At 38.6% G+C, this 14,072-nt stretch overlaps 1 protein-coding gene across 20 annotated transcripts in view; it reads right to left on the bottom strand.

Annotated features, from left to right (window-relative positions):
- otofa (otoferlin a) overlaps positions 1-10,665 on the bottom strand; it is a 93,587-nt gene extending 82,922 nt beyond the window's left edge. For 18 of the 20 annotated variants that reach the window (XR_003672938.1, XR_003672940.1, XR_003672939.1 and 15 more), the window contains exon 1: positions 10,320-10,665. Coding sequence is in view for 17 of the 20 variants with exons in the window: in XM_028439161.1 (XP_028294962.1) it covers positions 10,320-10,401 (82 nt within the window). In the remaining 3 variants the exon portion in view is untranslated. The remainder of the gene's footprint in view (positions 1-10,319) is intronic. The other 2 variants (XM_028439160.1, XM_028439162.1) reach the window with 1 other exon arrangement.
- Between the last annotated feature and the right edge of the window lie 3,407 nt (positions 10,666-14,072).

Here is a 14,072-nt window from a genome sequence, read left to right as displayed (position 1 = left end):
ATCATAAGAAAATTAAAATTGTAAATTGTTTCCTGGCTAGTTCAAATTTTCCAGGAATTTATTATGCCATTATTTCTTCCAATATGGCTTTATATGATTTATTTTATGCATTCAAAAATGTCTTGTTTTGTACAAACTGCAAGTTTAATTTTTTCTTTACGCTGCCTATGAAAGTTGACGTTGGTGGCATTTTACATTTTAAAAATGGCATCAATGGCTAAGATGACACATCTTTGTATTGAAGCTGTAATATCTGACTGATTTACATGGTCTCACCTGAAGATCTCTCACACACACAAATTCAATTCAATTCAACTTTATTAATATAGCGCAAATTACAACAAAGTCATCTCAGTGCGCTTAACAAAATATAAAGTCCGTAGTAAGAAAGAAAGAACCCAACAAGATCCACATAGCGTGCTACAACACCAAGGTTGAAAGTCACAGATTTATACATGAATAAAAAAAGAGTAGAAATCTCAAAGCACAGACTGGAACCATTATTTATTTACACCACAGCCATGCCAGTCAATGCAAACTAATTTTGTTGCTACAGCTGCCCTTGGGCAATCTTTCACACCATTTTGTGCCAATGACTCGCCCAATCTACACAAAATAAACTTGTAATATTACACTTACACAGGGAAATACAGGACACAAAAACAATATTTGGAATGGATTGGGTTCTACTACACCAACAAGCAATTTACACCACATTTGTAATAGCCTTCTATGCATTACTAAAGCAAGGAATCTCTGTGTGTCTGTGTGTATGTGTGTAGGACTGTGCCTCAATTATCTCTGGTTTTCAGGGACAGACAGAGCTCATACTTGCTACATAGCTGCAGCTTGGTTCAAAGCTGTGCGACGTGGGATTTGTTTGGACTGAAATAGTCATTTTACTGAATAATTTCATAAAATTGTCTACTGCAAGCAAAGCAGAGCCACGAGAGCCACATGTGCACTGAGAGCCAATCACTGCGCAGCTCTGCTCCGATGCGTGCCAGAATTAATCACAGTGGTGAGTTAGAGTCACGTGTGCGGCCAGAGCCAATCGCTGAACAGCTTGAGTAGCACCAGACGTGCGCGCACACAGCCAAGCAGACACACGTGTGAGAGAGAGAAAGATAGTTTAAGGCTCTTTCACTTTCTCTATTGAGGAAACATACTTTTTGACTGTTTTTTCAAAATGTTTATTTTCATTTTATTTTTAAATCACCGCGGAATCAAAGCGGGTTACGCCGGACGGAGGGTTAGAGCGGAGAGAAGGGACGGGCGTATGAGCAGCCGAGCTCACACTGATATACTAGCGAAGCTCTCAAGTCTCACACATTGGGCGTGAGACACACACATTTCAACCTGATGTGAGTCACTGAGTGCGTGCATGTGTGCAGCTGGAGTAAGTGCGTGTGTGTGAGCCCACGGAGGAGAGATAGACAGGTAGCGAGTCTCACACACACACACACACACACACACGCACACACACACACACACACACACACACACACACCCCACATTTCCTCTGGAAGTGTGAGCCACACATGCTATATAGATCAAGTTATTCTCAGTCTGCTGATTAAGTTACTGTACATCTGTTTGTATATTGATTACTAACCCTGGATGATAAGCACCCCTGCACTAATTGTTACTGCTAAATGCTAAATAAATAGTTTTATTTGCAAGAATGTATGTGTCTTTTATCAGATTCTACCCTAAACAGCAGCATTGGTGCAAACTTTATCAATTTATCATGTGTATGTCACATAGAATTAAACCATGGAAACTGCACATGCTATTTTACTTTGCACCCGCACATAAACCCCTTTATAACACTACAGAGTACAGAGTATGTACACCTCTTTGTACGTCCAACCTTCAAACACATACTCATTTGGCCATAACTGACAACTCTACTTATGCTCCCACTATATGAATACATACTTTCAACGGGCACTGTACTAGTTATTATAACTACAAATGCTGAAGGAATTAAGATCATTCCACAGCAAAATAAAATGCACCAATAATTGCAATAACACATCTCGACCAAGGGAACAACATTCTAAATTAAATGTGTGATGTTGAACAGTGGCTGGAAAACAGTGTAAGAGCGAACAGTGAACGCTCAGATTTTCCCCCTCTGGTAAGTGTCTGAAACTGTGTTAATATGGACACAAGAACAATTCAATAAGCAACTTTTTCGACATGAACAAAAACCACAAGTGCAAACAGCTGGGACGGTGATACGACATCTTTTCAGGCATCTCAGTGAGAGCCTGAAAAGTTTGCAATTATCAAGGGAAATTCCCATTATGTGATGTAGACACAAGCAAAATGCCAGAGTAAATGTTAACTGCCTGAATCCTGTGCAGCAGGAAGAATGCCAACACATTACAAACTCAAACCTAAGTGGATCTTTTGTTCTGCTGGAGATAAAACTTTGCAAACACTGAACAAAAGGCAGTGTACCAGGCCATAGTCTGGTTTCCTGAAGGTTTTAAAAATAAAAAGGCAGGCTTGTTCCAACCTATCCGGTCTGAGATTACAATCTCACTTGTTTTCCACTAAGATAGCAAAATCACTAATGAACGGAATACACAAAAAAGCAAAAGAAACGATGATATATCTACACAGAAAAGCTTTGATTTAGGTTGAAACCCAGAACTTCCTGCTACAAGGTGACAATGCTGCAGAATAGTGATGATTATTATACTTTACAGCAGTGGTTCTCAAACTTTTTTGGCTCTAGGCCCCCTTTCTCTAACTTTTGAATCCAAGTAGCCCCTTAATTCTGTGAAAAAACAACTATAAAGCATAATGATGGAATTAATGGCCGTTTATACACATTTTAAAGAATCTCATTTTGTAAATAAATGCAATGAAACAGTGTTTAGTGCCTCCTGAGTAGATTTAATTCTGTAGTTTTTACCCTCGGCCAACTTCGGCCGAAGGGGATTGTCATCAGTTCGTCGTCCGTCCGTCTGTCTGTCCGTGTGTCTGTCTGTGTGTGTAGAGTGGTGTAGGTCTTTTAATGCAAAACCCACCAACCATTCTCACACTAAAACATCGTACTAATAGGGAGATTCCAGGAAATGAAAAAAATTTCCGGCCGGTCGATTTTTGGTGACAAAACAGCGTTTTTGAAGATTTTGAAAGAACTTTATCGTGGACTGATTTTAAAGAAGAAAAGGAGGTGGACCATTGATACCTTGCTGTAAGGTGACATACACTCAGCACTTTAGATTAATGCTAACATTTTTTTAATCTGATAATTTTTGGCAAAAAAATTGCTTTTTTTTTTAAAAAAGTGTTTATTTTTGGACTCTGATATTTTATGTAGGTGTAAAGCTGAATTCATAACCCAGCAATAATTAATGCATCAAAACATTGGTACTAATACGGGGATTCTAAGTAATGAAGAAAATTTTCCAGCGGGACAATTTTTGGTGAAAGGATTTTGAAAAAACTTTGTCGAACTGATTTTAAAGAAGGAAAGGAGGTGGACCATTGATACCTTGCTGTAAGGTGACATTCACGCAGGGCTTTAGATTACTGCTAAATGTAATGGATGAACCATTTCCAACTATAAATTCACTGAAGTACTTTACTTGGTCATAATAAATCAATGTCAATTATTTTTCGTGACAGTTAATATTTTGAGGATTTTTCAAATGTCAGGCTGAGAGTTTTTCAAGTTTCACTTACAGTCATCTCCCACCTGATGTGGGACCCAGACTGATCCTTATATTTTCAGTTCATGTTCTAATCAAGATCATTTATATCATCATTTTGTGTGTTTTTTCGGTGTCATATTGTGTTGTTGTATTTCGGTTCTTTTTATTATTCAGTACATTTTTGTCTTATTTTTCTGTGTTTTTGTTGTGGGTTTTGTGTGTTGTTGGTATTATTTAAATTATTCTATCTCAGTGTGTGTGTTTTTTGTGTCGTTTGGTTGTTTCTTATGTCGTTTTTTACTGTATGTTTTCTGTTATATTTGTGTATTTTGTAGTGATCTTGTGCATTTTTCTCTCATTTAATGTGTCTTTGTTGTCGTTTTGTGAGTTGCTGGTAATATTCAGTGCGATTATCATTTTTAACTAAAAATAAACATAATATAAAACCTCAAATTTGTAATGCTTTCATTTGTTAATTTTCCTCTCTCTCTCTTTTTCTCAAGTACACCCTGTAGTGCCATTGCGTACCCCTAGGGGTACACGTACCCCCATTTGAGAAACACTGCTTCACGGCATATTTTTTGTTGAATCTTTCAGAATTTCAATTACTCTTTCAATGCTTCGTGGAAGGCTCAAAACTGCACTTAATCCCGTGAAGATAGCAACACTGAGGAATAATTATTAAGTGTGTTCATTAAAGATGAAAAGAGATTGTTATCAAACCAACTGGTGCATAAAACTTGTCGACTCCACAGGGTTTCCATAATCGTGTGGTGTGTTGGAGAGCGCTTGTGTTTTCCTGCGAGGACATTTCCTCTCTAGACAGGAAGTACTTTTTGATAAAAGCACTGAGGAAACTGCACGGTCTGACAGTCCTCGGGGAAAACATACAGCCTTAAAAACCACAAGAGACTTTAAAACCCAAGATATGAGCATTAACATTGTCATAGACAATAAATCCGTTACGGCATTGACGGCAACTGTTCTTATGTTCTCATATAAAAGCATATTAATCATAAGTTCCATCAAGCAGGCTGTGCAGCAACAGATGGAGGATGACCAGTGTAAAATGGTCATAAAATTACACCGTCTGTAAGAATTTAGAAACAACTTTAATTAGAGTTTTAACTTTTTCATTAGAAAAACTACAGACATGAAGCCAGATACGTGACACTTGAACTGAAACACACCATTTTGGAAAGGGAGGTGACTACTAATTTTACCGGCTTAATTCCTGCTTTGATCTGCCATTGTGCTGCTCTTCATCCACCACCGGTGCACTTCTCTTTGATATTTAATGATAGATATCCAAATGCATAACTCATAAGCTCCACAGCTCTCAGAAACAACCAGTCCTCCACAGTTAAATATAGAGCCACGGATGGGCAACTGTTAACACAGTAGGGACCACAAAAATTGGATTTTTCTGATCTGAGAGCCACGTTGTCAACATTTAGGTCAACAATTAGAATAATGGCCAATCTGACCACTACAGTAATACTAGTAAAAAAAAAAAAAAAGTTTCTGTGTTTTTTTGTGGTCATTTTGCATATTTTCCTCTCATTTTGTGTGTTTGTGTTGTTTTCTGTTTTTGGATTGATTCTTCTTGTTGTTTTACAATTTTTGTTGTTGTTATCGAGGCATTGTTGTCATTAAGTGTGTTTCTCAAATTTAGTGCATTTTTCTAGTCATAATGGGGTTTTTTGCAGTCATTTTGTGTGTTTTTGTTGTCCTTTTGTATATTTTTATGTCATTTAGTGTATTTTTGTCGTCGTAATGTGTGTTTTTGGAGTCATTTTGGGGATATTCTGTGATTTTGTGTGTTTTCGCAGTCATGCCAATGTCTGAACTTAAAAACATGGGCTTGACAGAAGAAAGATACACTGCATACGTAGAGAGAAGACCAAAGAAACAAGCAAATGTCTTTCAATTAAGGGTCACTGGCTTTTATTGTGAAATATTTTATTTAAATACACAGAGTGTGAATGACTGAATGGCCTCTTTTCAGAAAGCAGTCAGTCTCACTCAGACCTGTCCAGAGGACGCACCACAAAGAAGCTCATCTCAGCAGTAGGAGAGAGGCTTTGATTGCGGTGTGAGTGAAAAGTGTGTGTATGTGTGTCTTGCTCCCAGAACACTGAGTGCAGTGCAGGTAAAAGTATCTCACTATTGCACTTAATCTATACACATGTGCAAGGTAGATGAGTCTCACTGGGATTTTTTGAGATAAAAGGTTTTTATACAGGCCTACATTCATCCCACATGCACATATATCTGGTGTGATTGCGAAATCACGAAAGCACAAAGCGCTACGGTGCAGACAGGGAAGCCACAGGAGAGAAGAGGAGACAACCTGATCCTTGACTTGGAGGACACGGTTCATATAATATCAGAACCCTGCTGAATTCCCTCCAGCTGAGAGCCATTCATTTCCCCAGTGCACGCAGAGGTGCACAAAGGAGCTCAGGAGGAGAAAAGACTTGTAGTCTCATAACATCCTCCACGGCTGATAGTCGGCTTTAAATCAGCGATAGCTGGGGAGTAAATACTCAGCAGAGTGAACTGATTGCTGTCCACGGTGCTGAAACACACACTCCTTCCTGTATCCAATATGAAAAAAACAGAAATATTTCCACATACATACATGTGACATAATCACATAAATATACAAGCAACCAATGTCCAGCTTGGTTTGTACACAGCCTGTTGTAACAGAAGCTCCTCCAAAATGGGGAACTTATTATAGCACTAATAATAATAATAATAATAATAATAATAATAATAATAATAATAATAATAATAATAATGAATTTTATTTGTAATGCACTTTACATTTGACACCAAATCTCAAAATGCTACATTGGATGACAGAGTTAAAATAGTAATACACAACATATATTAAACAGATAGGACTAAAAACAAGCATTAACTGCTAAAATAAGCTTGTGTAAAAAGGTAGGTTTTAAGTCCTTTCTTAAAAGCCCTGAGGTGGTCTGGGAGGGCGTTCCACAGGCGGGGGGCAGCAGCTTCAAAGGCCCTGTAGCCCATTGTTTTGAGCCGTGTCCTGGGCATGACCAGACGGTGCTGTTGGCCTGACCGGGTCCTAGTTGAGGTGTGTGGTGTGAGCAGTTCAGTGAGGTAAATGGGGGCCGCACCGTGCAAACGGTGATGGGTGTGCAGGAGGATCTTGTTTTCTTTGCAGGACTAAATGGGGAGCCAGTGCAGTGTACAGAGGATGGGCGTGATGTGCTCGTGTAGTTGCACCCTCATCAGGAGCCTGGCAGCACTGTTCTGAACATATGGAGCTTTTGGAGGCTCCTGCCAGAGATCCCGATGAGGATTGCGTTACAGTAGTCCAGCCTGGAGAAGACAAAGGCACGGACGAGCTTCTCTGCGGCAGGAAGGGAGAGGAAATGGTACGGAGGTGAAAGAATGCAGTTTTGCAGATGGAGGTGACATGACTGTCGAAGGAAATGTAGGGGTCAAATTTAACCCCCAGGTTTGTGATAGAGGGAGAGAGGGGAATGATGTGTCCAAAGAATGAAACATAGGTGATTGGGGAGGAGCAGAGTTGATGAGAGGTTCCAGTTTGAAATGAATGGCTTCTGTTTTTGAGCCATTTAGCTGCAGGAAGTTTGGACTCATCCATCCCCATCTCCATCCCTATCTTTTCCAGGCAGGAGCTGAGGCAGGCAGCCGTGGCAGAGGGGGAGCAGGAGGGAGTGACTTGGAGACAGAGTTGTGTGTCGTCTGCATAGCAGTGGAAATTAATTCCATGCCAGCTGACGACACGACCCAGGAGGAGCATGTAAATGATGAAAAGGGTTGGGCCGAGTATGGAGCCCTGGGGGACCCCACAGGTGACGGTGTGGGGTCTGGATTTTGCATCCCCCAGAGCTACACACTGGGTTATGTTAGTGAGTTAAGAATGAAAGCATTGAAGGGCGGTGCAAGAGAGACCTGTGTAGTGCTGGAGTCGGTGCAGGAGGATGTGGTGGTCTACAGTGCCAACGCTAAGCATTAATACAACATTATTCCTGTCCTCCATCCTTTTAAAAAAATGGCAGCAATGGCTGTTTTGTTCACAGGTGTCCTTGGACTTCCTCTACACCAGTGATTCAGAAAAATGTTGGTGGCTGCAACTACAGACAGACAGACAGACAGACACACAGACAGACATCTCCTAAACGGAGAACCGACCTGCCTAAACAGATATGAATTAAAGTAGCACAGATTTTTGGATTGCAATGTTGGGTTCTTTCTTCTTTTTTACTATGGACTTTATATTTTGTTCAGCGCTTTGAGAGGACTTTGTTGTATTTTGCGCTATATAAATAAAGTTGAATTAAATTGAATTGAATGTTCTTTTAAACCCGAGGAACTTTTGAAAAAAAATGTATTCTTTGAACTTAGGTATACCTTTCATATAACTGTTGTAAAAATGTAGTATCTAATTTTTCCTCGTTTTTTCACATCAAATCTTTTCAACATCTTCAGACCTAACCATTGATATAAAGTTATCACATTTCTGTGTTTTCTTGCATTTTTTTTTTTGCCCTTTCTGTCATAAAAAGAATAACACAAAAAACATAAAATAAGTCTTAATTTTTTTAAAATAGTAACAATAATAAATAAAATTGAATAATTGGTATGAAGTTATTACAGCCGTGACTAGGTCAATAATTGAAAGGAACATTGATTTTGAGGCATTATTACTGTTAGAGCTTTTCACATCAGATCTTTTCAACAATGTCAGACCAAACCATAAATATATAGTTTTTCATTATATTTTTATCCTTCTTTTTTTTGCCCTTTTGTCATAAAGACAAAAAAAAATGTCAATGAGAAAAACACAAATTATGCAATTTTTTTTTCCCCAAAAAAAGATACATTTTGGATTTTGAAAGAGGCTTAGATGTATTAAGTATTTATGGGAAAACCCCTGTTATATGCCAGGATAACAGTATATCAAAAATATGTGGTTATAATGAGATTCAACAGGACCAAATCTGTCCCGAACACATAGAGTGTCGGTACATTTTATATCTCCTGTTCTGTACATCTAGCAATAAATGCGATCATGCAATTATGAATCTCATATTAAAAGAAAACTCCTGGCCAAGGTTCATGTAATTAGTCTTTAAACTGAATGAGATATTGAGAATGTAAAACACTGAGGACGCAGAAGGTACACGTTTGGTCCCCAAAGGTTCCCCGAGTGTTAATGACAACCAACGTCCAACAGTAATCATGAGTTAAAACAAGTTTTGAATAATATGTTCAGATTTCATTTATTCAGACAACTGTTTTTCAGGAAATTTACTTTGATCTCCTGACATGTTTCGACTGTCAACTGCCAGCCTTCTTCAGAGGCGTCTGCTGATATCTGTTTCCACAACTTCCGCTTAATAATTCCAGCAAGTTCTTTTTGTCTTCTTGTTGAAACATATCAGGAGATCAAATGTTTACACATATACTGTTGGAGAAATAAGATCTAAAACCAGGAAATGGCTTCTTACGGTAGCAGGAAGTACAGTAGGGTTACCAATAGAGCAGTGTATCATTGGATATGAATAGAGGAAAGCAAAGGACTTTTAATAGTTCTACTATTACAATTGATATAACTATCACATCTTCCTTCTACATTTTTTTTTATAAATTGGATACAACGATAAAAGTGGTCAGAGTGTAAAGCCGGTCCATATGACGATGTGGCCCAAATGATGCGTATACTTAGTAGACCTGGGCAATACAAGATTTAAGATATATCAAGATTTGTGTTTTGGCAATACAGTAAATTACAATATCGCCTATAACAATATATATATTTATTTTTAGCTTATTTTGTGCTAAAATATTAGTTCCAGGTGTCGCTGCATTTGCTACTTCTCAGAACAGCATGAAAAGCGAATTTAGATGATCGCTGAATGTGTCCAAACCCAGACCTTCTCCTAAACAAGCCACTCACTCACACATGCTGTCCCTTAGCGGAGAAAAAGCCAAAAGTGGCACATATTTTGCAGCTGTTTGTTAATAAATGTCCCTGTGTGCACATTTAACCATTAATTCTCTTGCTGGTAAGACTTTGATTTCAAAATGTCATCATATATCACCGTTTTGAGGAAAATATAGAGATATGAGGTTTGGTCCATATAACCCAGCCCTGATTAGAGCTCCAATAATCAATCATGTGGATAATCATGGAGAGAAGAGATGTCCAGCACACAGAAACGTTTCACCTTTGGTTTCTAATCTAATACTTTCCGGCTCAACCCATTGCATTGACCATCAGCATTTCCTGTTGGTCGGGAAGTTGCTTTTAAGGAAGTTTGTAGATTGATGTGAACTATATGTGTTGCTTGTGTATCAACATGATTTAAGAAGTTTAAAACATTTTGATCCTAAAAAAAAAAAAAAAAAAAAAAAAAAAAAAATCTGAAGATTTACTATTAATCATGGGTTTATATTTGAAGAACTACATTCATCATAGTAAAGACGAGATATCGTGCGTCAGGACGCATGCAGCGCGTCTTGGCACCACTGATTCTTCCAACTTTTTTACCTTAATTTCGTTTAAAATGGTTTAAATCAATGCACATTCCGGGTGATGAAGCCCCACATGTTATAGTTGAAGCTCTGTCCTACCTCTGAATGTAACTTTGGCGATCCGGTCCCCTCTCCCCCGGAGGTGAGCCACCGTCTTCAGGTGAACCGTTAAGGACAACATCTGGTCCTTTTGAGTTGAAGCTTAATTGTTACTCCACACAAAAATAAAACTTAAGCCTGTTTTGGTGCAATCTGTGCTCGCAGGCGGTCAGGTGAGCCTCTCCTTAGGTCTGGAACAAAACATCAGCTTCCATATGTGCAACATGAATACTTTTAATGCTGAAAAGGGACCAAATGTTCCGGTTTGTATCTCCACCTGCTCTGAGCTCCGTCTCTGCTGGGTCTATGTTCTCATCTCTGCGCTGGTTTCTACAGATCATTGCGCAGGCAGGGCGGGGATGGGATGGGATGTGATGGGATGGGATGGGATGGGATGCTCTAACTGTGAACTCAATCTATCGGAAAAGAACCAAGTTTGGAATGTGCATTTTTTGTCCTCACAATCACCATTTTCATCACTCTTTCTCCAGTTTTCGAGGTCAAATGAGATCAAATATGATTAGATCAGATATGGAGGAGATGAGAAAAGGACAACATAAAATACTGTAAAGGTGGGCCGATATATCAGGGTTTCTCAAATGGGGGTCCGTGTAGCCCTAGGGGTACGCAATGGCACTACAGGGGGTACTTGAGAGAGAGTGTGTGGAAAATTACCAAATGAAAGCATTAAAATATGTGGGGATTTATGATGATTATTTTTAGTTTCAAATAATAATAATAATAATAATAATAATAATAAAATTATTTTTAATTGGACCATGAACTGAAGATACAAAGGTCAGTCTTGGTTCCACACCAGGCGGGAGTGACTGGAAATGATAAAAAACTATAAAATAAATCTATTGTTTCATTCCCACTAATTTGACAAAATTAGATTTTTTAGAACAGAGGTTCTCCACTGGTCTCCTCCTGGGACCCACATTTTTTCAAATGATATTATATATTATATTTGTAATCCCACGACCCTGAAAAAAGGTGCAAAGGGTCAGAAAATGGATGGATATTACGTTGGTATTTAGACGTGTAAATGTGTTTTATATTGTGTGTGAGTATGTGTATATTGTGTAGTGTGAATGGATATACAGTACGTGTGATTAACATTTTAAAGTTGGATGCCAACACTTCAGAGTATATGAGAGTGAGCTCGGATGTTGGTGATGTGTTGGATTAAATGTACTGTGTGGGTTTTGTGGCTGACTTCTGGTCCAGCAGGGGACTGAGGATGGAAATGAGCTTTGGCTACAATGCTGCATGTACATGTTTTCTTAGTATTTTGTTGTTTTTCATATGCCTTGTCCCTTGAATAAATAAACAAATCGAATGAAAAGCAAACAAGCGTGCTATTTTTTCATTTGGAATTTTTTATTGTTATGTTTTTTTCCTTTCCAAAAATATATCGTGAGCCCATTATCGTCTATCATATCGGATTGCGAACCGTTTCTAAAAGATTAAACGTGATGAGATTAGATGAGAAAGGAGAGCATGAGATGTGGTACAATGAGATATAAAGAGACAAGATATGATTAACAGGTCCAAAGTAGCTTAAACACACACAAAAATAGGACTAAACACACCCAGTGAATACAACTAAGTATTCACACTCAAGAACGCTTTTTAAAAGAGATTTTTGACATTGAAAGTAAGCTATAAATGTTGAGATAAATGAGGACAATAATCCACTTCCTTTCTCACTTCTTTCACAGAAGTGATCAGATATTCAGTTAAAATCTCTCTCTCCATATATTCATATTTCCTAAGCAGACTTATGTGACCTTATAAAGTGTTTGCATTCTTTCTAAAAGTCTTAATTTTATCCAGTTGCCTGGCAACTTATTGTCAAGAGCCCCGTCAAGCCTGAGTGCAGCTAAAGTCAAACATTAAAGAACATTGTTTCTTTTCTCTCTTTTTTTTTTCTTTTTGGCTCATGGTCTTAACTTGTTTTTACCACATTTCAAGATCATCCCAATGGAAATAAGTCTGAAAATTCTATCCTCACCAGAAAAGCTGAATGGACCATCTCATATGTGTGTTTATGTGCTGGCATAGCTCGAGGATAAACCCATGTCTGCGGTTGCTCTAAAAGTGGAGTTAGGTCGAAGGCTGTGTAAAGTTCTTATGTTGGAATGCATCCCGGTTACATTATTTTTGTGTTCAATAACAAGCTTTTCCAAAGATTATCCCATGTAGATAATAGGTCTGGACACTGCTTTCCTCAAATCGTATATTTAAGTCCTTGCTAAGAACATAACAGATTGTGTTTTTGTAAACCATGTGGTGGAAAAAAAAGAAGGTTTAAAGGAAGAATTACAAATCCAATTCAGAAAAGTTCTGTTTTTTTTCTCTCTTGCACATCTGGTTGTGTGTGGTTCCCTGCAGATGTTGTGATTTCCTGCTTCCCTTTAAACCTGCTCACGGCAGGTGACAGACAGGAGCGACATCATCCGTTCACTTGGGCTTTAAGGCAGAGAATATTTTCGCCAAAAGTGGTTACAAATTCTTTGAAGCTTTTCCTTTCCTGATCCCTCTCTCTTTTTTTGTTCAGGCTCGGCTGAGGACAGCTAATTACATTTTTCTCGCCCTCAGTTCCCTCTGAAAAGAGAAAATATAAAAAAAAAGAAAAAAGCAGTGAAAAAGGAATGATTTTTGTGTAGGAGGACCACAGGCAGCAGTAGGAAAATTACCAGCGGACACATTAATTTGTTTACACATAGTTTGTTGAGAATACTTTATAAAGTGGATGGTTGAATGCAGATGTCAGCTCAAACACAGTAGGAATGAACTACTAAAGAAGGATAGAGGTGGATATATAGGTGGAAAGTGCACTTTGCCTTAGCATTGGTTGGTGTAAACTGAACTTGACAGTCAGTCTGTTCTGATACAGTAAATCAGCCAGGATTTCATTACAGCCATCTTGTGACTGGACTAAACTCGACAAAAACAACCTAAAGCATGTATTTGTACAAAAAGAAAGAACACTTTGTACAAGCTGGTCCAAGTGTTACCTGAGGAGCAATCCAATTCTCTGACATCTCACATTTACTGTGTGTGTGTGTGTGTGTGTGTGTGTGTCTGAGTGTATACGATGTTTGTCCGTTCTGATCAATCAGCTACATGATATAAGGATAAAAAGTTTGGCAAATCATTAAATGTTCACTACTCGTAGAAAACCTCTGTGGCGATGATATCGAGTTGTACTACAGACCACACTATTATCCGGAACCAAGACTTGTTCGAGGCCAGAATCCACCGAGACCAAGTCACGACCAAGGCCATGAAAATCCTTTTAAAAAATCATGACAAGGTTGAACGGTGAAAGATCATTCTCTCTTTGATTTTAGCTTTATTTTAAAGCAGAACTAAGTAACTTTTTCACCTTAATAAATCCTTCTCGTAGTCCCTGTGAGGGTAATACAAGCGTTTATGGGGTGATAGGGGGGTATTTCTCTGGCCAGAAAACAGCACTTGCAACTCTCGGTGGCAATACAAACTAATGCTAGATTATGACCAGCCCTGTGGCTGCACATGGTTGTCTACAAATTCACTTTTCTCAAACTTAAATCATGGCAGAACCATCAAAAAAAGGCAGAGAAGACCTTTGTCCGAGGAACGGAGCAGCTCCATGCAGTGACAGCTCAGCAGCTGCACACAGCAACCACACACACTGTAGTCGCGGCAACATGGGCACGCACACACACTCACAATCCAGCGCTCCATCAGGCAGCACACACACAA

The sequence above is a fragment of the Gouania willdenowi genome, chromosome 24, assembly GCF_900634775.1.
Source record: "Gouania willdenowi chromosome 24, fGouWil2.1, whole genome shotgun sequence".
Taxonomy (NCBI): domain Eukaryota; kingdom Metazoa; phylum Chordata; class Actinopteri; order Blenniiformes; family Gobiesocidae; genus Gouania; species Gouania willdenowi.
Note: the sequence above shows the minus strand (reverse complement) of the source record. Positions and strands in the feature narration are given on the sequence as shown.